The sequence below is a fragment of the Strix uralensis genome, chromosome 3 (assembly GCF_047716275.1).
Source record: "Strix uralensis isolate ZFMK-TIS-50842 chromosome 3, bStrUra1, whole genome shotgun sequence".
In the NCBI taxonomy this organism is placed as follows: Eukaryota; Metazoa; Chordata; class Aves; order Strigiformes; family Strigidae; genus Strix; species Strix uralensis.
The window spans coordinates 60,136,750-60,159,413 of NC_133974.1; the positions used below are offsets into that span (position 1 = coordinate 60,136,750).

Consider the following 22,664-nt stretch of genomic DNA (forward strand, 5'->3'; position numbering starts at 1 on the left):
TTTCTGGACTCTGAGGTTTTTATATTAGTGGTCTTGTAATTCTGTGGTGCAGGATGAGAGTCAGCAGAAGAGCATGAATTACTGTCCTCTACTTAGCCTGTGAATCAGAGTTATTCCCAATGTGAGTCCTTCCTCTGGGAAGCATAAACAAGTCAGTGGTTTCTGCAACTTTGGTTCTTTCCAGTGCTTTCATCCTCAAGAGTAGTGGAGTCATTTAGGATTTAAGAAGAATTTTGTTATTGGATAACAGAGTTAGTGGAAGTATCTGATGGGGCTCTGAGGCTTTCTTCAGAGTTTTTAAAATTTTCCAGTACCAGAAGTGCTATTTATGGAGATACAAAGCTTGCATAAGACAGGAAGCATGGTTAATCTCCTCACCCGTTCACTTCCCTCTGCATGTGAAGTGAGACTGGGTAACAGTGTGGGCTCTGTATAAAGAGGCTTTTTTTAGGAAAGAGAAGAAAGGCAGTTTCATGACGTTCTTGATTTCTTTGAGGGCTGGCTATATCACAGAATATACAGAGAAAAGACTTTCTGTTTGTTTAATCTTCAAACATGCTGTCTCACACCAGCAATTTCAGAATTTTCACTAATCACCTTGCAAGAAAGGTGTAAGGCTGGCTTGTTAGGCAGCAAGCATACAATGACCTTATATTTGCTTTTCCCAAAGGGACCTTTGGGTGTCTCTTATCAGCCTGTAAAAAGAAACTGCAAGAAAAGATTTATTTAGCCTCCTTTTTAGAACATAAATAGTTACACGATAGGTCTTTTGATGTAAGAGTCTGTACAGTTTTGATAAGAGTTGCTATTAACGTAGTTGTAATGTATTTTGTTGTCTCTTCCCTGTGGCCTGTAGCTGTGTATGCCGGGCAGGAGGGGTGTGCTGGAGGCTTCTAGTGGGCTGTGCTATTTACCTTTTCACTCTTGGAGGGATTTAAAGATGTTGTATCTTAAAGTCTGTAAAATTTGGGGGCTTCAAAAGACGGCCTTCTGAATAGGTGAGACACAGACTTTTTACTATTGTCTGTAAGAAACTGATATAATTACCTTTTTAAATTACATGGTGTTTCTGTAGCGTCTGCAGGTATGGTCTTGTCCCTTCAGCCTCACAGACATGTCTTCTCTTTCGCTCTTAGGACCTGCTGCATAAAATTCTGCTTAATCCCCATGAACTGTTTTAAAATTAAGCCCAGTTTAAATGCTGGTGGAAACTTAGCATTAATACTTGGCAGATGTGTGGTTCCATGGTCAATTTTAAAGCAAAGCCATGTAAGATGTTACCAAAAGAGGTGGTCCCACTCAGCCTTCTGGTTTTGCCATGTCTCTTATGGATGGCAGAGCTGCCATCAAGGAGCAGCTGTGGCCTGAAGGCCTCTTATAGAAGCAGCCACAGTTTTGTTTAAGTGACATGGAGGCACACACCTGAAGAGATGCCTAATGGTACTGACTTCTTGGTGGTGCTGTTAAACATCTCTTGCTCGTGCTCTGAGAAATCCCAGCTGCCTTACCACCCTGTGGCAGCAGTCCTGGTCAGCTCTCCTGTGCTTTGTACCACATGGTAGTAGGGAGTGGGGTGTACAGTATTTTGAGAAGGAGAAGAGTCAGTATCGTGAGATATGTTAGAGTTTGTTGGACTTAAGAAAACCCGGGTTGATAAGAAGCTAGACGTGCCCTTTCAGGGAAAGTTGGTGTTTCTGGCCCACAGATGAAGTTGTCTGCCTTGTGTCTGCTGCCGTGATTCAAGACTTTTGCCTGTTTTTCTGGCATGTGCCATGCTACATTGGATTGTTGATTTGGCTGGTGGGATGGTCTATTTCTGGTAATGGTGCTGCATTTTTAAAAGTAAAGATATGAATAATACCTGCAAGAATGTGCTTTTGGAGAGAGGCGGTTTTTTCCCCTCTGTCCAACAGATTGGAAAGCATTATATAGCGAACTAAGGGAATTCTGTCGGTTAGCGAAGAAATGCTGTGGATCCTGCATGGGGACACTGGATGACCGTCTGCTTGCACTGTATTTGAACTATTGGTTGCATATTCTGCTGTTTCTGCTGTTTGCCTGTGGGCGCTGAGCTCCCCACTCCTGCCTCCCCCAGGAAATGAAGCTTTTTCCCCTCTTCCCTGGAGCTCTGGACAGGGGTAGGAGGCTGTGTGGATATTCTTGATGGCATTAGACAGCCTGTGGTGCCAGGCTGGTAGTTCTCATGGCCTCAGCATTAATCCAGCTTCCAGCCTGAATTTTAGATGGCATTTCTCCCCACCCCATTCCTGCCAGTCTGATTATGGGGAGGTGGATTGTAAGTGTAGGTTTGTGGTGAGTTTTTTTTCTGTCTACTCTGTAGTCTGAGCAGGGAGTGTTTCCTAGGATCATCTGAAATTTAATGTTAGCTATGCTCTAAGTCTCATGCTATTCCATTGAGGTCTGTGGGATTCGTCGTCTTGATTTGTGTGAGAGAAAATCCTAAGGAGAGCAGCGGAACTGTTTAGGAATTTGGGGAGGAGGGAGAGAATTGTCCTTATACTGGAAAACCTTTGTAATGTATATGAGTCATAAATCAGCTCTCTGGATGTCTTAATGCACTGAATATTTTTCTGTCAGACAGCAGTCTCTGGCACAGAGAACTTGTCTTGTATAGCACTTAATATACTGATAATAACTCCAGCTTTCTACCACTATTTTACTAGAGTGGCTGTTTTTATTTCAGTGGGCATAAACTTAACTAACACCTAGCCAGTCACAGGTAAACTTACTTTATATTTTATGTTTTTGACATAACAGTGCATTTCTCTCAGCTGCTGGCTTTTTGCTTTCAGTAATGCTTCTATATGGCTTCAAGATGTTAATCACATGTTTCAATCAGACAATCTAAAAATCAGATCTCCTTAAGCAGAAGATTTATCTGTGTTCAATATCTGTGTTAAAAAGATGATGCTCCTCTTTCCATGCGGACCACAGCAGGTGCTGCATGTAGCAGTTCTCCTTGCCTGAGGCTGGGATGGTTGGGGGTTTTTTTGTTATAGAAGTGGTTTGTGTTACAAATGCTGCCAAACACCCCACCCCCCAGCCTTTTTTTTTTGGCAATCCTACACAGGTTTAAAACTACAGCATATGACTCTAGTCCCGTGAATGGACTCATTTGAGCAATTTTATGCATATGAAGAATCATAGTGTTAAGTTTAACAGAACAGTGAAACAGCTGTAGCAAGGGTGGCAGGAGCTGGTCCAAGGCACTGCTGCTGCAGGGTGAAATGCCAGGGCAAGGGAGAGGGAGGGAGGCCAGCTGCTCCCCACCGGCCTGTGGTAACTGAGGTAGGACCCAGCATTCGAGGAAGCTTTCCTTCCCAGCCCAGAAGGGAATGGGCAAGGGGGGACAGTGGTAAGCGGTAGGACAGGGTGTTGCAGAGCACCAGCCTCATCTGGCTCCAGCTAGACAGCTGAGTTGGCTGGGAAGCCGTTGTCCTTGAACGCAGCACGGGATTGATGATAGCTGGCCTGCTTCTCCCTGCCACTCTCCTGCTCCGCTTCTGTGGGGAGGAGGCAGCGCTTAACTTCCCAGCCATACTGCAGCCTGGGTGCATGTGGTTGCTGCTGGCAGCAAGGCCACTCAGGGTTAAGCAGAAGGGCTGCCTTATAAGATTAAATTCAAGAGCACTGTAAGTTTCTGGTTTCCTTAGCTTATTATTCTAGTTCAGTGTCTGCCTGAAGTGCAGTGGGACCTTTTGGACTCTCAAAGTCCTGAGAACATGGAGATGAAGCAGAACCTCTTGTGTCCTTCTGTCGCCTCTTCTTGCAGCGTGCTGACAGAGGGCAAGATTTACTTTCTGCGTTTTTTTTCCCATGTGGTAATTGCTTCTTCCCCTTCATAAACATTTTGATTGTATGTTTAAAGTGAAAAGTAACTGAGAAAATCCAAACTATCTTTCAGTCAAAAATAAGAGCATAAATAATATTTTTATATTAAAACCACTGAGAAACTCTAAGACCTAGTAATTAACACACATTTTGTCTCTTATAGTAAATATAATGAAGGACCTGCTACACTAGTATAATGGTATGGCTACTGAAAAATATCAGACCATGCCAAATATTCATTTTAGCATAAGGTATACACATATGAGAAGTTGCACTAGTACATGCATGCCATGTGACTGTCCCACGTAGACAAGCCCTACCCTGTCGTGTCATTTTTATACTTATGGTTAATGATCTTTTGACCATAGTATTGAAAAGGTGGTGCCATATTATTTTGTATAGAAGCTTTGATGGAAACACCTCCTCTGGGTGGAGGGGGATTATCATTCTCACTTATGAAGTGTCTATTGTATGAGACAACATCACTCATTATTCCAAACCTAAAGCTACAGGTTCCTTTTTTTCCCCACCCATTATCAACATTTCTGGGTGTTTCTTTGAACTTTAATCAATGTAAGAGGATCTTCAGTACACTTGGGCATTTCCTCTTCTGTACTGAGTGAGTGTCAGTTAATGAGAACTCTATTCAGGAAGCTAATTAAACTGCTCAACATGCAAAATAGGTTACAAGTTGTTTGGGAACGATGAATGCAAACATAAAACTGAGACATGAGGTGGGTTGGTTGAGATTTGTTTTTAACAATTACTCTGAAATACTCTAAACACAATCTTTCTCCACTTGTGTCATGGTGCATCTTGCTGTAAATTTGTTCCTGAACAGATGAGTTTGCCACCTGTTCATAAGCATGTGCACAGCATCTCTTATAAGATGCAGAATCCCTGAGAAATACATGGTGGCGTTTGGATAATTCTTGGGTCATCATGAAAGTTAGCATTTAAAACCATTAGTTTGACTTCCTTTTTAGTGCCTTTTTTCCTCATTCTGGTCTTCTCTATTAATAATAAGAAAAGAAGAAGTTGTATGGTTTTTCTTTTTTAAACTACATTTTTTTTAACATGGTTAAATGTGTAGTTTCATGCCATACAGAATGGTGCAGTGATGCAGAGAGCCTTGACATTTAAACGTTAAATTTCAAAGTAACTTTGTAAATAAAAGTAAAAGCTGATGGAGGCAGGTGCTTTAAGTCCCCTCCCTCTCTAAGATACCCCTTTTAGTGGTCATTTAAGTAAAGAAATAATTGAATTTTTGACTTGACTTTGTCACTGCCTTCTTGACCATGGTTACTTTTGGATCCCCCCGACCTTGCCAGTCAGCCAAGTCTGCCAGGTGAATTCACTTATCGAGTTGAGTCAACTTATTCAACATTAAGATCCTCTTTATGAAAAAACCAATGAATTCTTCTCTTCCTGCTGCTGTTGGAGAAGCAGTCACTGTTTTCTTGCTTTTTGCAGCAGGGGAAGCTGCCTGTCTCCCAGCCCTTGCAGAGCAAACCTTCATGAAAATTTCCCATCATCAAAGCACCTTTTCTGGATAAGTGGGAAGAAGCTGCCACAACTGCCTCAGTGCTCCTGTCCAGAGGTCTGTTGGGCATTGTGTGGCCTGTGTCTGGTTTGGCTTTCTGGCTCACTCTTTTTGCTGATCTCAGCCTAATGTTACAGAGAACAAACAAGGCTGTAGCTTGACAAGCCTTTTGGTCTAGGCAAAGTGTCTTTGAACTGGCACTGCTGCTTGGAGGAGCAGTCTTGTCTCCTCTTTTGGCCTTCTCCTTTATGTTGATACAAATGGTAGCACAGCCAAGTGGGATCTAGTTGGGGGAGTGATCTGATTTTGAAAAATTAATTTATGTATTGGCACTTGAACTTCCCAGATCTGGTCCCTATGGAGCTGCAATAAACGCTTGTGTGCAAGAATGGGGACAACTCCTGGGGACAGGATCAATGGTGAGCAGAGAGAGGCAGCTTCTTTTGTTGACGAAAGTGGCTTAAAACACTTCTTTGAGCTACAAACTTTGAGGTACAAGCTTTGAGCTGAGTAGTCTTTTCCTCCAGTAGTACTGTGCTCCTCCTTTGCTGTGCTTTTTGCCCCATTAGCACTGCACTCACTGTGCTTTATCTCTGATGGACCAGTTGGGGATGCTAAGAATGGAGAGAGGAAGAAAAAAAAAAAGTAAATGAATGCAGGGATCCTTCATGAGTATGCCCACAGGTGTACAGGCTTCTAGCAGTTTGCAGTGTAGGTACCTGATGAGGAGAGAGAAAAAAAAAAAAACCCTGTATCTCTGTGACTGTGTTCTCCGTAGTCCTTCATAGGCCCTGCCATGATGAATTTTCATAGTTGCTTTTTGTACCTGTTTAGATTTTTGGCAAACACAGTATGCCTAAACTATTTATTTTTAGCTGCTTTCCACCTCATCTGAAAGTATTTCTTGAAAGAATTTATCATGGTGCCCTTGGTACTTCTCATATAAGAAATACTAGAATACCATTCCCTGAGATTTTTTTTTCCTGGAGGTGGGTTCCAGCTACATTACTGTTGGATGATGTATCACACATTTCCTGTGGATTTTGCTTTAAACGACCGTTGATTTTCATCTACTGTTTCATCAATTCGTTGTAAATGTTTATTGCCATTTGAGTCACTGAGCACTAAATTTCCTTCTGACTGTTTGCCGTCAGTTTAATCAGTACTGAAACTGGCTCTGTATTATCAGGAAAAGTTTGGCACTTACCTGATCTGAGAAAGGGGGTGTGCAGCGATGACTGTATGGAGTGATACACATCCCCCACAGCTCTCCATGTACCCTGTCATTGTCTGTCTTCTTCTGGGTAATTCTCAATTCTTGCACTTTGTCTCCCTGTGTTAATCAATTACTAATTTAAAAAGGCCTTCCTCTTTGTTTCATGGAAGTTGAGTTTCTTGAAGAGTGTTCAACTGAGGCAGGGAAGGAGGAGTTTATCAAAGTTTCAGGGAGAACTGGAGATGTGTTTCAGCCAGCCACATCACCATGTGTTTATTGTCCTCGTCAGGTAATCTTAATAGTTTTAATATGGTGTGACTCTCCTGTGCAGAATCCGTGCAGCTTCTCTGTAACATCCTCCTTTGCTGTGTAACTGCAGTTCCCTTCTTACAGTTTCAGCCAGCTGATGTCCGGGGGAGCGGTGGCTCCCGGAGCTGGCACTGAGGGTGGAAGAGCAGCTGGAGCCCAGCACTGGGTGGAGGTGACGGGACAAGGCCGGTCCTCCCTGGCCAGGGCTTTGGTGCAGGGAGTCATGCTGAGCCACTTGGGGAAGAATTCGTTGCATGTGTAGGAGCGGTTTGGGGTGATTAATGAACACCACAGTAGGAGAAAGTATCTGGCATTGTTAGCAGAGGAGGAGGAGCAGGATGGGAGTGTGGTAAGAGTCAAGTTGGTATTTGTGACAAGATAGATCTGTGGTGCCTGTTCAATTGAACAAGCCTGTTAAGTGAACTTCAGGCAAAGTTAGAGGAGTCATCCGAAGCGAAGGATTTCTTCATTTTGCTTTCTGCCTAAAGCTGTTCTTTGAGAGCCTGCAGTAATTGAGGTTATAAGAGAAGGAATTAAATAGATGTCTAAATCATACAAAACAGCTTTCCAAAATCCCTTCCCTATGGAAAAGATTTTATTAAATTGTTGTCATGGTAATGGAGTGATGAATACATCATAACCTCTCTTGCTAAGTAAACAGAAAAGATGGGGATACTTTTTGCCTTTAAAAATAGATTATTAAGATGCATGGGAACATTGTATTCTTAAAAGTAAGAAAATAAAAATTTTGGCAGCTCAAAATTATTGAGTTTTACCCTGGGAAATTGTGTTTATTTCCCCCTCCCCCAGCCTCGTATCAGTCAGAAGACTGGAGGAAAAATTAACATTTTAATTTAATCTGAGAACTTTTTTGTATCAGAAGGTACAATGTCTTTAGAATTCCAGAACAGCTTTACTACAAATACTTCCCTCCTCATTACAGATGATGAAGCAGAGGTAGAGTGACTTGGTTTTGTAAGCTAATGGCAGTATCAGGAAGAAAATGGACATACCCTGATTGTCAGTACAGCACTTTACTCTTTGGAACATGCCAACTTCTTTCTTGAGCATTGCTGATGACTGACCATGTGTGAAACCTGGTGCTGGTATTTGTTGTAAATTAGTAACAGGAGTTCCAATAAAAGTGAAATTTCCAGCTTTGACCTGTGCTACTAATATCAGAGCTTTCTGCAGTTGCTGCGTGTCATTTGGACAGAAGATCCAGAAGATGGATGCTTCTCAGTGTCCGCAACCACCATACTGCAACCACGCTGTTGTCCCTGATAACTGTTTCAGTTACTTTTTTTGTAGTTTTTCTTCCCCTGCAGTTAATTTTTTAAATCTCTGATTAAAAAAAAGTGTGCTATCCCTTATTTTTGCCTTAATAGGCAATCCTGTTTTAATAGTAAACCTACAGCCTTGTGGCTTGCTCATTTCCAAAACAGGATGCATACCAGCATGTTCAGTGTTTCATGGAGCACGCTTTCTTGTGGGGTGGATGCTGTTTAGGTTTAGGAAGATTTCTCTCTAAGGATGAAGGGTTTTGTATTCCGTTCTGTTGAGAAGTGAAAGCTGCACCAAGGAGGTCAGGAGCAAAGTGTTAAGGTCTGTCAAGCAGTTTTACTTACTTTGGCTTTGCAAACAGTAATGATTTATTTTGTCTGAAATTGCTTGTTTGTCAGTTTACATCAGATGGGATGAGAGCACAGCCGTGCCCAGAGCTGGCCAAGTCGTGCTGGCGCTGAACTGGGTGAAGGGGAGATGGATGTTCTGTGTGGGCTGGAATAGAATAGCTGAGTAGGATCAGACCAGTGGGTGCTTAATGGGGATTTTTACTGTAAGGTTTCTGTATGTAGTTTGTTTTATATGTCATAAATTTGACTGACTTAGCTGTTTTGGATGGGTGGAGAAAGGCATGTAGGGTACAAAGAAATTAGTACATGTTATATTGAGTGCAGAGATTTAAATTAAGATGAAAATGGTTAATTCTGAATGAAATAACTAGGGTGTATATCGTTTTGTATACCAAGTAAATTAACAGGAATCTTGATGAGAACAAAAGAGATTAAGATGTTTGAAGTGTTTTAAAGTTCTTTTTTACAAGATCTGTTAATCTTCTTGCATATATGCATAAATGGATTAAAAAAAGTCAGCATTTGTAGAACATGATCTGTTTGTGCTGTGCAGGATGTTAAGCTGATTGTATGCCAGATATCAAGGCACATTTTAGAGGATGCACATTGTGGAAAATTTCCCAAAAGGAAAACCGTGTCAGCTTCAAGATAAAATGAAGATTTCTTCTCCCTTCCCCCTTCTTTTTTTACATTTTTTTGGAGGACCACTTTGTTAGATGCTTTTTTTTCTAAAGCAAGAGTTGTCCATGCTGTATGATTTTTATTAATGTAAATACATCATAAAAATCATGCCTTACTATCCTAGGAGTTTTTTAGAACATCCTACAATGTGGATCTAGTGCTCTTTGTCTGTGATTGATTATTATATATCAAATGAGGTCCTATTCAATTGTTTTGTTAGGCAACTCTGTTGAATAAGTGTTAACCAAAGCAAATGGAATTTCTAGAAAAAATTGTCAGTTTTACATTTCTCTATTGTCTCAGTGTCAGAGTTGCATAGCTTTACTAGTTGCTTGGTAGCCTTCTAGTGAAAGTTAGATAACATCACCCCTTCTTTCTCTGATCAGTTTTCTTTTTACTCTAACCACCTACCTTGTTAGTGTAATGGGAAGTTCAGGCAGTTCTATTCTGAAAATGCAGATTTATTTGCCTTCTGTAGGCAGTCAAATAGACTTGGATCTGGAAGATGAAGTAGGCCATTTCTTGAAATCTTTCCTGGCTCTTTTCCTGTAAGTCAGTGCCCAAGCTATTAAGCAGTCAGTTGCAAATTAATTTAAGTGAGCACTGCTAACCTTGTGTTTACCTGCCTACTCTGAGATTATGTCCATTTCAGATCATTAGTCTTTATTAAATGATAAGAGAATGGTCTTTGTGTGGCAGAACGTTTCTGCTCCCTGTTCCTTCTGTAGGGTAGATGCCCAAAAGGTCCCTGCAGTCAGCTCACAGTGCCCATTAAGAACGAGTTCCACTGATTCTCACGGAAAAAGTCCCCATGCCATCTGCTGTGCACAGTAACAGACTGAAAACTTTTACTGGGAAACTCTGTATTTGAATGGGCTTAGAAAATGGCTTATCAGTTGGTGCTCAGAAAACACTTTGAGGAGCTGTAGAAGGATGCCTCTATATAAATTCAAAAGAAATGTTTTGCTTGTCAGAACCAATTAGCCTGAAAAACGTTATCTGGAGTCCAAATGAACTTACAGATGTGTAGGACTCTTCAGAAACCAGAGTGTTTTTGCAGATAAGCTGTTTGTTTCTCCTGCCCTCCCTTTTTCTCTCTCCCTCTTCCTTCTCCCAGCAACTCTCCTAGTGAGACACAACATATCTATTGACTCTGATACTGAAAAACAAACATCATCTGCAGTAACACCTTCTCCATTTACTGGAAAAGATGCATATTGTTTTATCTGAAAAGCTGATTTAATTGCAAAATCTGACACTGGTCAAACTGAGGGTGTTTATTTATTTATTTATTTGGCCTTCAGCTCCCTTTTGCTCTCATAACCAACATTGTCTTGTCCTAATGGTTTTATTCAGAGAAATCTCCTTTAAAACTGAACAAAACAACTTAAAATCTTCCGAAGTAGTTGAAAAAGGAAATAATTTGACAAATGGTATTCTTAAATCCATCTTCCATGGCAGCTCTTGCCATTAAGGGTGGGAAATACCTGAGACCTGGGAAAAGAGCTGATGAGACCTTCAGCCTCCAGCTTCTTCAGGAGGTGATGGGTTTGAAATCTGAGCAGGAGAGGGGCTGGCAGCTTGTGTGGGTGCCCAGTCTGCCTTGCTGGGATGTGCAGGTCAGTGTGAGAGATGGGTGAGTGGAGGCTGAAGGGGGTGCCTCAATGGAATGGAGTTTTGTTTAACATGCAGTAAACCCTCCAGCTGTGTTCTTTGCAGCCCAATCTCTGCTGCACACTACCTGAGTGTGTTAATAATGAGTTGCCTTGTATGTATACAGGACTCTGTATTTGCTTTACTAAGAGCAGGCACATAATGTCAAAAAACTTAGTAAATTTGAGGCTGCTTTATGGTTTTAAATGCTGTTGAAGGCTTGTTTTGGTTCCCTGGGATATTATAGTTGAGGTTTTTCAAGAGTGAATGAAGTGGAGGATTTGGGGTAATTTTGGCCAGGCCGTAGAGACCTCTAAAAGCAACATCTTTCCAGCAGAGATCATAACCCTATGTTACGACCTGGACTGGGAGCCCAGAGAGTCGTAAAGGTTCTGTGATCCCCTTGGGTTAAATTAAGGTGAAATGATACCAAATGACTGGTTAAAATGTTTTACTTACAGTAGAAACAACTTAAACTTGGAAAAGGATAATAAGCAATGTGGTCTCCTATAAATCTGTGAGAAAGAAAAGAAAGGAAAGAAAAGAAAAAGAAAGGAGAGAGTCAAAGAAATCTGGATCACCACCCCTAGGTCCCAGCATTGTCTCAGGTCCAGTAATCTTGGGTGGTGGGTGCACACCCGGCAAAGTTTTTCTGAGGCCTTTTAAGTTCATCTTATCAGCTGATTAGCATACTAGACCAAGAGAGGCAGGTATTCCATGAACATATTTCCATGAGAAAAAAGGTGGACCATGAGTTCGGTTGCTGTGCTCGCCTCACACGCCTTTATTTTTTTTTTCTCAGTTTTTGCTTCGGTCCATCTGGTGCTGGTTATTTATCTCTTACCAGTCTTCTAGCTCTTCTTCAAGGCTATAGTCATAAATTAAGGTGTAGGCATTAACCTGAACATACGGTTTTACTCAGTCTCCCCACTTTGAGGCTTATCTAAGGAATTTGCCTATACAACTGCAAGGGAGCAGAGCCATGTACCCTTCAATACACTCTGCACTTCCCTAGGCAGACAATTAATTCCTTAGACTAACCACAAAGGCCACAATTTGTCCTTGAGGCTTTCTGTGTCAATGAATGTTTGAGGCATTAATTCCTTCAGTTCCTTGCACCCTAGGCAGAGTTGCAGTAACTGAGTCCTGTGGTGAATGTTGTGGATACTTGGTCCTCATGTGGTATTTTTTGTAGCGCCAAGGTTGCTGCTTTCAGAGTTGGATAGTCATTGCCTTGAAACAGAGCAGTGGGCAGGAGGAGTAGGCTTGGCGCTATCTGAAAATCTGATGCCTGCCATGAGGACAGAATAGAAATTATGGAGTTGCCCAGATTCTTGGTAACTCTTACTTAAAAAGTGCCTGTGGCACTGTCCATTCGCAGCAACAGCTGCATGCTGGGGATGTTGTAGGTTGTGTGATGAGCTCTTGGTGGGCTGCAGTATGTGGGAATCAGGCAAGATTAAATACTACAGGGAGAAGCATCAGTCAGTTAAGTTGCAGTCAGTCAGTTCAGATTGTCCTTTATGCTTTCCTTCTTTCTATCACTAATGGACCGGTTCTGGTTTAGCTCTTTATTCTTAAGGTTGCCTGGGGCAACTTTGAAAACTCTAGTTCAAATAAGTATGTTTTAAGGAAAGTGCTGTTAGTATCATCTTGAGGACTGTTGACCTCTAGAGAGGTCTCTTTTATTCTTTTTTTTTTCCCCTCCAAAAAAGGGTTCTGTGTTTCCATTAGCAGCTTTTTTTGTTGTTTTGAGATACTACATTTATACTACAGAAAGCTTACTTAACAGAGTTTGTGATCAAAACAAATAGACTAGGAATCTAAGGACAGAAGTCTCTCACGCGGTGTGAGTAGAAATGGGGCTGCCAGTGGGTGCTTGCCAGTTCTTGTCTACTGAAGCACATGATTTGGGTACCCTGTGATATGCACACATACAGGAAGGTCGTTGAGTCACTAGAGTAAAAAGTCAGGGATGTGTCTCATTTACAAGTCTGGAATCAAGTACAACCATGGTAGGGATATGCCATTTCAGTGTAGAGGGCTGCTTTGCAAAGATTTCTACCGGGGCTAAATATAGACATTGTGTATGCAACGTGTCTCTAATGTTTTGTGGTTGCTACAGCAGCCTTTGATCAGGACTGTGGCTTATTAGTCAAAAATAAGCTTGCTTTGCATACACGAATTTTCATTAGTCTAAACAAAACACTTCATTTGTTATATAGGTATATTCACTTTTACCTTTTAAAAATCCATCGGTTGTTCTTATGTGTAGTCAGGACCTGATCTCTAAAGTTTCTAAACTCGACACACTAAATCTCGTTTGCCTGTGCAGAGTATGAGCTACTACTCACTGTCTTACAAATCAGTGGGTTTGAATGAATGGGGAACAACAACATCACACTAAGTTGGCTGCAGAATGTGAATCTGCTATCATATTTTGGGAAGCATTTGAGAAATATGTATACATACGTATGTGATAGACACAGCTTTTGCAAGACAATCTTTTGAAATGTTTCACTGGAAGGTGTTGGTCACATGTGGTCTGAGAAACTGACTCCTTTCAGAGATCGCAAGCTGGGTATTCTAAACTTGGGAACTGTTTTTGATGTTTTATTAAAAAAAGTTTAGCCTGAAATGTCTTAGTATAATTCTCAATGCTCTGTGTATTTATTTTTATGTTGTAGCCTGAAAAGATATATTGATAGCATATAAATATAAAAGAAGGAAGAATCTCTGAAATTCCTGCCTTATATTAGTAACTTAATGCATTACCTTTTCCCTTAAATAAACTACTGCTGTGAGATCATGTAACCTTTTCCCATTTGTGGTGAGTCATTGATTGCCTGTATTTTCTATGCATAATTCTTCCTGTGCACATAACAGAGTTGTTAGCATCCAGAAGATTAATATACTACTCCCTCCCTTAGGTACCTTGTAACTAAGAAGTTAATGTACTGAAGAGGAGGACCATTAGATAGATTAGTTTTTCATTTTATGTGGTATGTCTCAGTGATTCTTAATTGAGGACTATTTTAGTGACACTGACCCTCAGCCGGTAAAGTCAGCCTTTCCTCTCACTAAGCAAAGGCAGTGCTAAAGATGGTGATTTAGCAGAAAATTCCGTGTTAGGATTCCTGAAGTGTCTTTCTCACTTGCGCTGTGCTTTAAGGAGTCTTCTAAAAGAAAATACTCTTGTTGCTATAGTGATAAGTTGAAAGATTTATAGGCAGCTCGTTAAGATTTCTCTCAGAAGAGCTATAGCAGCTGGAAAATGTTCCTGCACAAGCAGTTTGTGGCCACATCCGTTGTGTTGTGGAAGGAGCTGCTGGGTGGTACATGGAGTACCAGCTGGTGTGGGTTGTGCAAGAACAGATGTGGAGTAGTGTGGGTGGCCACTGGGAGATAACCTTGGACAAAATGGAAAGAAATAACAAGTTTATATCAAAACAAGTAGCTTTATAAAGCAGGAGCAGTTGACTGTGAAATTGTTATGTTAGTTGTTGCATTATAATACATTATGATCTGAGGTTTTATTTCATCCTAAGCCTCATCTTGAAAACATGATTCAGTATCTTGTTTCTACATTTAGATGTATGGTGGTTTAGAACAAAACAGCTTTTTGATTTTTTTTTTGTTTCTTTTTCCCTGTTCCTCCTCCTCAGTAAACAACAGTAAAAACTTTATTATCTTCTTTGATATTCTTGAAGATATCCTTGAGATGATGATATGATTGAAGAGTATGCTGTAGGATAATCTTAGTTACCAAGTCACTAACGCAAAGTGTATGGTTTTTACCGAGTTGTAAGGAATTCTGATATTAAATTCATTTTTTAAAAATCAAGTTAGCAAGTGAGTTAACTTGTCTGTAAAAGTTGGCTACATCTTAATGTTGTGGGTTTTTTCTTTATGCATAGTTTGAAAAAGAAAAGGCAAGCCAAACAAAACACCGAGACTGTCTCTGCCAATTCCCCTGGATCTCCTGTTTCCAAAACACCTTCTGAGAAAGATGATGAAAGTAAAGTTATTTTGGAGCAAATCAGTTCCTCTGAAGATAACTGTAAATTTGCTGGGGAAAAGGAAACTGCTCCAGACAAAGAAAAGAAAAAGAAAAAATACAATCAACTGAAAGACATCAGACGCACAGAACTTAAAAGATACTATAGTACTGGTGAGTTATGTTAACGCTATAGTATTTTGAAATATGTTTGTTTTGATACCTTGTTAATGAACTTTTCTCATATTCTGTAGGTCTTCCTTAAAAGGATAATTGACTTTGGATATCCTTCCTGTTAAAAACAAACAAAATTACGTAGTTCTGAATATCATCTGCTTCTAACTTTAACCTTGCGGTTCTCAAAAAAAATGTATTTCTTGTTTCTCAGTTCTAAAATTCAGCGTTGTTATAGGCAACAATTAAGTTTATTCCATTTTGTTTTAATTATTTTTGTTTTCTTTTTGGTTTTTTGGCATTGAGGTTCAGGTTTTTTTGGTGGGGTTATTTGTTTCATAAATTCATGTGTACTGTTTAAGACTTCAGTCTCAATTCATATTCATTTTGTCTGTTGAAGCATGAACAAGTAAGTAAATTAACTACATGTTTTTAAGCAAGATGTCAAAGGGCTTGTGTGCTGGAAAGCTTCTTTCCCCCTCACTCCCCCAACTGTATCTGTACCTCAGTTAATCATAAATACCTTTTTCAAATTTATTCTTGCAAGTAATTCAGAAAAAATTCAGTTTGTGCATAAATGAGATGAGTCATATACACATCTGTTTGCAGTTCTGGATTGTAATTTGTTAGATACTCTAAGTAATTTTAGATATGATTTATGAAATACTCCTCCTTCTAAATTTTCTCTTGGTATTTTGTAGGAATGAACTCTTAGATTAAGAGAACTCTGGTTTCATCTTGTAAGGAATCCTCCTTTGTAAGGAATCTCTTTAAAGAGAAGGAAGGGGATAGAAAATTCTAGCTATCCTCAAAGCAGACTGTTCCTGCTCACAGAGTGTGTGCATGAATGGCTGACCCCTAAGGAGGAGTCCTCTTTAGGAGAAAGAAATGAATCTGCAGTAAAAACGTTGTTATGCATTGACTGACACATGCAGACTAGTCCACACCTGAAGATTGTCTTTTATAAGACAGCACAGGCCTTGCCAAAAAGAAGATAAATCTTGGAGGAGTGTTTCCTAGCAAACTCAAGAGTTTACAGTGATTTATTGATCAGTCTATAACTTTTGGTAGGTTTGAATCTGATGAGATTAATAATTTGGAGACTGAAAGAAAACATGCTTCTCTTCATCTGAAGTTCTGACCACACTGTTCTTGAAATAAAATCTGTAGAAGGGAAACTGGAGAATTGTGAATGAATGAACCTGTGAACTCTTCTGGTTTTGCTAGTATGCTAATTTAAAAAAACACAAACACAACAAAATATAAACTTCTGTGGCATTCCTAGTAAAGTGCTTCTGCTAAAAGCAGTGACATTGTTGGTTTGTACCCAGAGGAATTTGGGGTTTTGTGAGGTAGCTGAATTTTGTTTCTGTAGTGTTTCAGTAGTTTTGTGAAAAACACTGCGGCAGTTGGCACTTGTAGTGGCAAGATGGGGGAGAAGGGGGATGATGGCATCTCTCTCTCTCTCACTGAAGAGTGCAGCAGGGCTGGCAAGGGAGAATATAAAGCTGTCCAGGTCTTTTTTTGACTTGTGATCCAACAATCAATACAAACTCAGGTTTTACTAATGTTTGTTTCTTAAGTGTTCCCATGTTTCGTGTGGACTAGCATCATTGCAGGGATGACTTGAAATGCTACTGGTCGTCATGCATGTGTGCAAAGGCTCTGGGCTCTGTAGAAATACAGAATTTCTGTTGTGAAATACAATAATTTAATGCTGCGGGTGAGCTGAGCTCAGACCCAACTGACAAAATCCAGAGAGAGAAACCTCTTTGTTGTTCAAATGCCTGCTTTTGGTTATTCCTAAATAAAGACTTTTACCCAACTGGAGCATCAAAATTGTGGAAGTGAAACTTTAAAGAGAGATGGAAAACAGTTGATTGTGAAACAAGTGCAATAGCTCCACGTTCCCTATGCAACTCTCTAAAGGAAGTCATTTCTGTGGAATCACCATAGTATTGGTCTGCATGTCTTATACCTGCCTTCCTCCACTGCACCTGTAGTTGGCAGTGGTTACCTGCGTAGCCGTTTTTACTGCTGCTCTCCTGAAAGCTACTGCCTTCACTAACATCCTGAGCAGTTTCCGAGAGCTCTCCCTATACCCATAGCAGCCCGTAAAAACTGGACTTGTTTAAATAGTTAGCCTTTACCTGCATGTGGCAGAGGACAAAACCATCAGTCACTGCGTTGAGTTCTGCCAGAAGGTGTGTGTTCAGCACTTCCCTGCTGGAAGCCGTGTTAGCTGCAGTGGTGGGAAGGTACTGCCAAACTCGTAAAGACTTTATTTTTTAATTGTTGATATGCTTTCATATGAAACTGGCTGAGAGGGATTATCCATGCATACACATCTGTCTTCATTATATAACATGGATGCATATATTTCAATTTTTTTTCTTTCATGTGATTTTTTCCGCTCTGAGTTGTCCCTTTGTTGATGTTTCTGAGGTGCTCTGAATAAAATAGTCTCTGTTACTCATGGTTAACCATTTTTTTAGGTGAGTTGGCACAAGGGCCTGGAGGTTTTGTTTGATGGTTGTTTCTTCCCAATTACCCAGCTTTGACTTAATATCTGGAACTTTAAGAAAATCTGATACAGGAATTACTAATTCTTTTTCTGAATGTTTTCTGCACCTTGCCAAAATGCTTAGGTTTTTTTCTAGTCAAAAGAAAAATGCATTAGATGTAGCAACAGTCTTGCATAATCTCATCTGTGTTGGTATGATAATGCATATATACTTTGTGCCTTAATGGAGGTCTTGTCATAAGATGCTTTGAGCCTAGAAGGGTCGTGTCTGTCAGTCTAACAGAATGAAGACCCCTGTCCTGTGAATAATCTCCTTTTCATGTTTTACAGGACCATAAATCCTTCTTTATTTATTGTTCTAAGGGATTAGGGAAGGAACATCACATCTCACTGTAATTTGTTCCTTGCAGACAATGTCCTGTCATTAGAAGTTTGTCAATGTGTTTGCCTTTATGAATTTGTAAATGCTGACAGTGACATCCTTACTCTTTTGCTTTGAATGTCATCTCTTTTAATAGATTTATGCAAGGGCTGATACTCTGTCAGAAGGATTTTGTTGACTCAGTAAATCCCTCTTCTCCGGTGGAAAGACCATAACGGAGTTTCTGAAGGCTGCAGAGATCTGGAGGTGGTGGTGCTCCCTGCCCCACTTTGTAGGAGAGAGTGGTTAAAAGACTTTTCTTGAAGAAAACGGAAGCACAGCGATGGAGTGAGGAGCTCCTGGCCTGGTATCCGAGTGCCGTGTTGCGTTAATGCCTGCGGCCGGTGGGTGGCATCGCTGAGCCAAAGAGGAGGAGGACTTGCGACTGGGGGCATCCTCTCGAAAGGGATCCTCCAGTATCCCTCTCCCCAGCCAAGATTGTTCTGTACAGCATATCTGCTAGCACTGTGGTGGCACTGTTAGAAATAACCTAATGGTATGAGGTATTTATCATTTCTCTTGAGGCACTGCTAAATGGCTGGACAGGTCCCACTGCCAGAAGGTTTCCCCAGTGTAGGCTCATATTCCCCTTTTCTCTTAGCACTTGTATTGTTCTTCAGTGGCTCTATAATTCTGGAATAATTTGTACCATTCAGTCTCCAAATCTCACCCTGTAAGACATTGCTTTGCAGATATAGTCCTCATTTTCTTGCCTTAAAGAAACAGAAGCGCCAATACTGCTAGTTCTTTCCTGAGGAACAATGGAAATAACACTCCTTTCACCTTATTTTTGCCTCATTTCTTGGCTTATGTGGTAATCGGCTTCTTAACTTTCTTACGCTTTCTGTTGTTGCTGCAGTAATCTGCTTTCAGACCTCAAGGGCGTGTCTGTCTGGCGCGGCACAATGGTTGCGTGGGCACCCTGGCCACTATACCCAGTGTCCAGGATGCTCTCCCCTTCTTCCTGTGATAACCTAGTTGACCTGCTTCTGCAGCTTGGCTGCTTGGTTCGATGCACTTTCTGTGGGAAGCCTGTTTTTGTGGAAGATGTGGACTTGCTAAGCTATGATATTTATTTTTCTTCTCTCTCTTATTGTTTTGCTTTTTTCCCCCCACTTGTCATGGGCTCTAAAACACTTTCACAAACACTAGGTGAGTTTAGTAAGGCCTTTGACACTGTTTCCCACAGCATTCTCCTGGTGAAACTGGCTGCTTGTGGCTTGGATGGGTACACACTTCACTGGGTAAAAAACTGTCTGGATGGCCGGGCCCAAAGAGTTGTGGTGAACGGAGTTAAATCCAGTTGGCGGCCGGTCACGAGTGGTGTCCCCCAGGGCTCGGTTTTGGGGCCACTCCTGTTTAACATCTTTATTGATGATCTAGACGAGGGGATCGAGTGCACCCTCAGTAAGTTTGCAGATGACACCGAGTTGGGTGGGAGTGTTGACCTGCTCGAGCGTAGGGAGGCTCTGCAGAGAGATCTGGACAGGCTGGAGCGATGGGCTAAGGCCAACTGTATGAGTTTCAGTAAGGTCAAATGCCGGGTGCTGCACTTGGGCCACAACAACCCCCAGCAGCGCTACAGGCTTGGGGAGGAGTGGCTGGAGAGCTGCCAGTCAGAGAGGGACCTGGGGGTGTTGATTGACAGGCGGCTGAACATGAGCCAGCAGTGTGCCCAGGTGGCCAAGAAGGCCAATGGTATCCTGGCTTGTATCAGAAATAGCGTGGCCAGCAGGGACAGGGAAGTGATCTTACCCCTGTACTCGGCACTGGTGAGGCCGCACCTCGATGACTGTGTTCAGTTTTGGGCCCCTCACTACAAAAAGGACATTGAATTACTCGGGCGTGTCCAGAGAAGGGCAACGAAGCTGGTGAAGGGTCTGGAGCACAGGTCTTATGAGGAGCGGCTGAGGGAACTGGGGTTGTTTAGTCTGGAGAAGAGGAGTCTGAGGGGAGACCTCATCGCCCTCTATAACTCCCTGAAAGGAGGTTGCAGAGAGCTGGGGATGAGTCTCTTTAACCAAGTAATAAGCGATAGGACAAGAGGTAATGGCCTCAAGTTGCACCAGGGAAGGTTTAGACTAGATATTAGGAAGCATTTCTTTACAGAACGGGTTGTTAGGTGTTGGAATGGGCTGCCCAGGGAGGTGGTGGAGTCCCCATCCCTGGAGGTGTTTAAGAGTAGGGTTGACATAGCGCTGAGGGATATGGTGTAGTTGAGAACAGTCAGTGTGAGGTTAATGGTTGGACTGGATGATGTTCAAGGTCTTTTCCAACCTTGATGATTCTGTGAGTTGCAGGAACCCAGCAGTGGAACTGTAACAGCCTGGAAGCACTGGTTTATTGGCTGTAGGGCAGGATGCACATCTTTGAGATAGACCTGTTAGGTGGACTTCTGTGAGATTAGGAAACCAGGATTTCTGTCAGGAGTTGCTAAACTGGATGAAAATGATCGTTTGTGTTTTGCCACTGAAGACACCAAAACAGGAAAAAATGTGACCTTCTGAAAGCAGGCAGTGTAACAGTGGTGTAAATTAGGGTCAAGCACCATGCTCTGAATTTCATCCATATATTTATTCCAGCACAATATAATGTGTCTTTCTACCAGATGTGCAGAATATTCCTAGATTCCACTGATTATACTTGAAAACATAAGTGGTCGGCATATGTGAGGAATTGGTCTCCATTAAAGAATGCATCATAAAGAAAACTTTGGTCTAGGTGATTTGTCCCACGTCACACAGTTACTTTTATCTTACCAGCCCAATAAAATCCAGTTGATACAGCTTATTGTTCTTCTCTCCAATCATAAAGCCATTCTTTCGTGTTTACTGTATGATGTTCAATTTCACCAACAAACAAGTGGGAGCTGAGACTAAGAAAACCTCCTCTTACTGTAGCTCTGATTTCTGTCCAAAACAAGCAGGAGTCCTAAATGCCATGAGAGGGGAAAATGGTATGTGCCTATTTAATGAGATAGTATATTGTATGTTGAATAGGAGGTGCCAGAGTATCTCCCCAGAGTCCAGAGGAAGAAAATGGATGCCTTTTTGACTTGTCCTCCCTACCATCACTAGGGCAGGGAGCAATATGGGAGCAACACAGCAAGCGTGCAGTTACCAAGCCTCTCAGTGTTCTGGGTAGCTGGCCAAGAACAAATGTTAATAAAAAAACCAGAGAGACCATAGCAATTTTCATCACTCATAATGTTCGCCCTGACTGGCACAGAACCAGCAGAGACAGCTCCCATGATACCAGCAGTACTTACTCTGTTTCAAAGTTGAAAGTTGCTTGCAATGCAGTGAAAACTTATAGAGAATTTAAATTTAATAAAAAGTTGGAGGACTTACTGAACTCGCTTTGCATAATAATTTCTAATAGTTAGGACATTTGCTAAATAAGCTTAATCTGAAATGGACTTTTCAGTATATATCGAGTTGAAAATTGAAACTTCTGCTGATGAGACCTGGTTTTGTCTTTTATACTACCTGGTACAGTTATTCAACAGTAGGATGCAGTTGAGGACTTAATTAAGGTGCTAATCATAAAAAGGTAGAGTGCATTTAAAAATATAAGAAAATCCATATGAATTTTTGCTGGTAATCAGCTAACTGTAATCAGCCCTAATCTCTGGGGACTTGATTTGGTCAGCCCTATTTGTGTAGTAAAGTACTTTGTATTCCATGTAATCCGAGTGATTTACAAACTGGGCTACTCAGTGTTTTGTTAAGTTGCTTAATACAGCAGTAAGACGAACAGCATCTGAACTTTCCCAAGTTCTGAGACCTTGCTTTAGCCTTTGTGTTTCAGGTTGGCTTCAGACAGCAAAAATGAGAGTAGATATGGGGTGAAAAGGGAAATAATTTGTTTCTTCCAGAATCACGATCTCAAAATTAAAGCAGCATAGGAAGAAGTTTATTTGGTTGTAATTGTCTGCGTAGAATAACAAGGGGTTTGGGATAATTTACACATGACTGTAAACTGAATGTAGTGGGCAGTGGCTGGTTGGGAAGCTTCAGACAGTTGGTGTAGCATCGGCTGCTGAAACCGTGTGGAAAGAATGAGGTAGACAAATGACTGAATGGCAGTCAGTTTCAAATAAGTTATTTTGGAATAAGAACAAATTATCTCGAATCCCCGTGGATCAGTGTTAAGGCCACCAGGTTATATTCAAGCTGGGTTGTTAATTGGTGTTTACTAGAAACTGTCGCACACAGAAGGGATGCCTTGTCCTCCGGCAGGAGAATGTGATCTGAGCAGTAAGTACTAGAAATAATGCTGTTAGCACTTACGAAAATGTACCTGGAAACACTTTAACACTGCTTTAGCTCCCCATGTGTGGAATCCTCTTCTAATTCTCATCTTGATGGATAAGCTCCTGTTTGTTGTAAAACTAAGTAAAAGACACAAATAAGTGAAAGTTGGTGTTTTGTATGTAATCTGTAGGTATTGCCTATCAACACATGACAAGTTGCCTCAAAACCTATAGTAAGTAAATACAGAAGACTGAGCTGTTTTTAAGTCTGCTGTTTAGGTCTGCTGTTTTAAGTCTGGAAGTGAAGCTATATGGATATATAAAACCAAATTGTAAACTTGGCTGTTGATAGTAAACTGATGTATGTTTCAGGTGGGAAGTGATGGAATTGAAATGGAAAGGTAA

General features: G+C 41.1%; 1 protein-coding gene across 8 annotated transcripts in view; it reads left to right on the forward strand.

Annotated features, from left to right (window-relative positions):
* Nucleotides 1-22,664, forward strand: part of NCOA7 (nuclear receptor coactivator 7) — a 104,357-nt gene that overhangs the window by 34,879 nt on the left and 46,814 nt on the right. For 6 of the 8 annotated variants that reach the window (XM_074862432.1, XM_074862431.1, XM_074862434.1 and 3 more), the window contains exon 3: nt 14,806-15,059. In XM_074862432.1, coding sequence (XP_074718533.1) covers nt 14,806-15,059 — 254 coding nt within the window. Of the gene's footprint in view, nt 1-5,325; nt 5,453-5,795; nt 5,815-14,805; nt 15,060-22,664 lie in introns of those variants that run through there. The other 2 variants (XM_074862435.1, XM_074862439.1) reach the window with 2 other exon arrangements.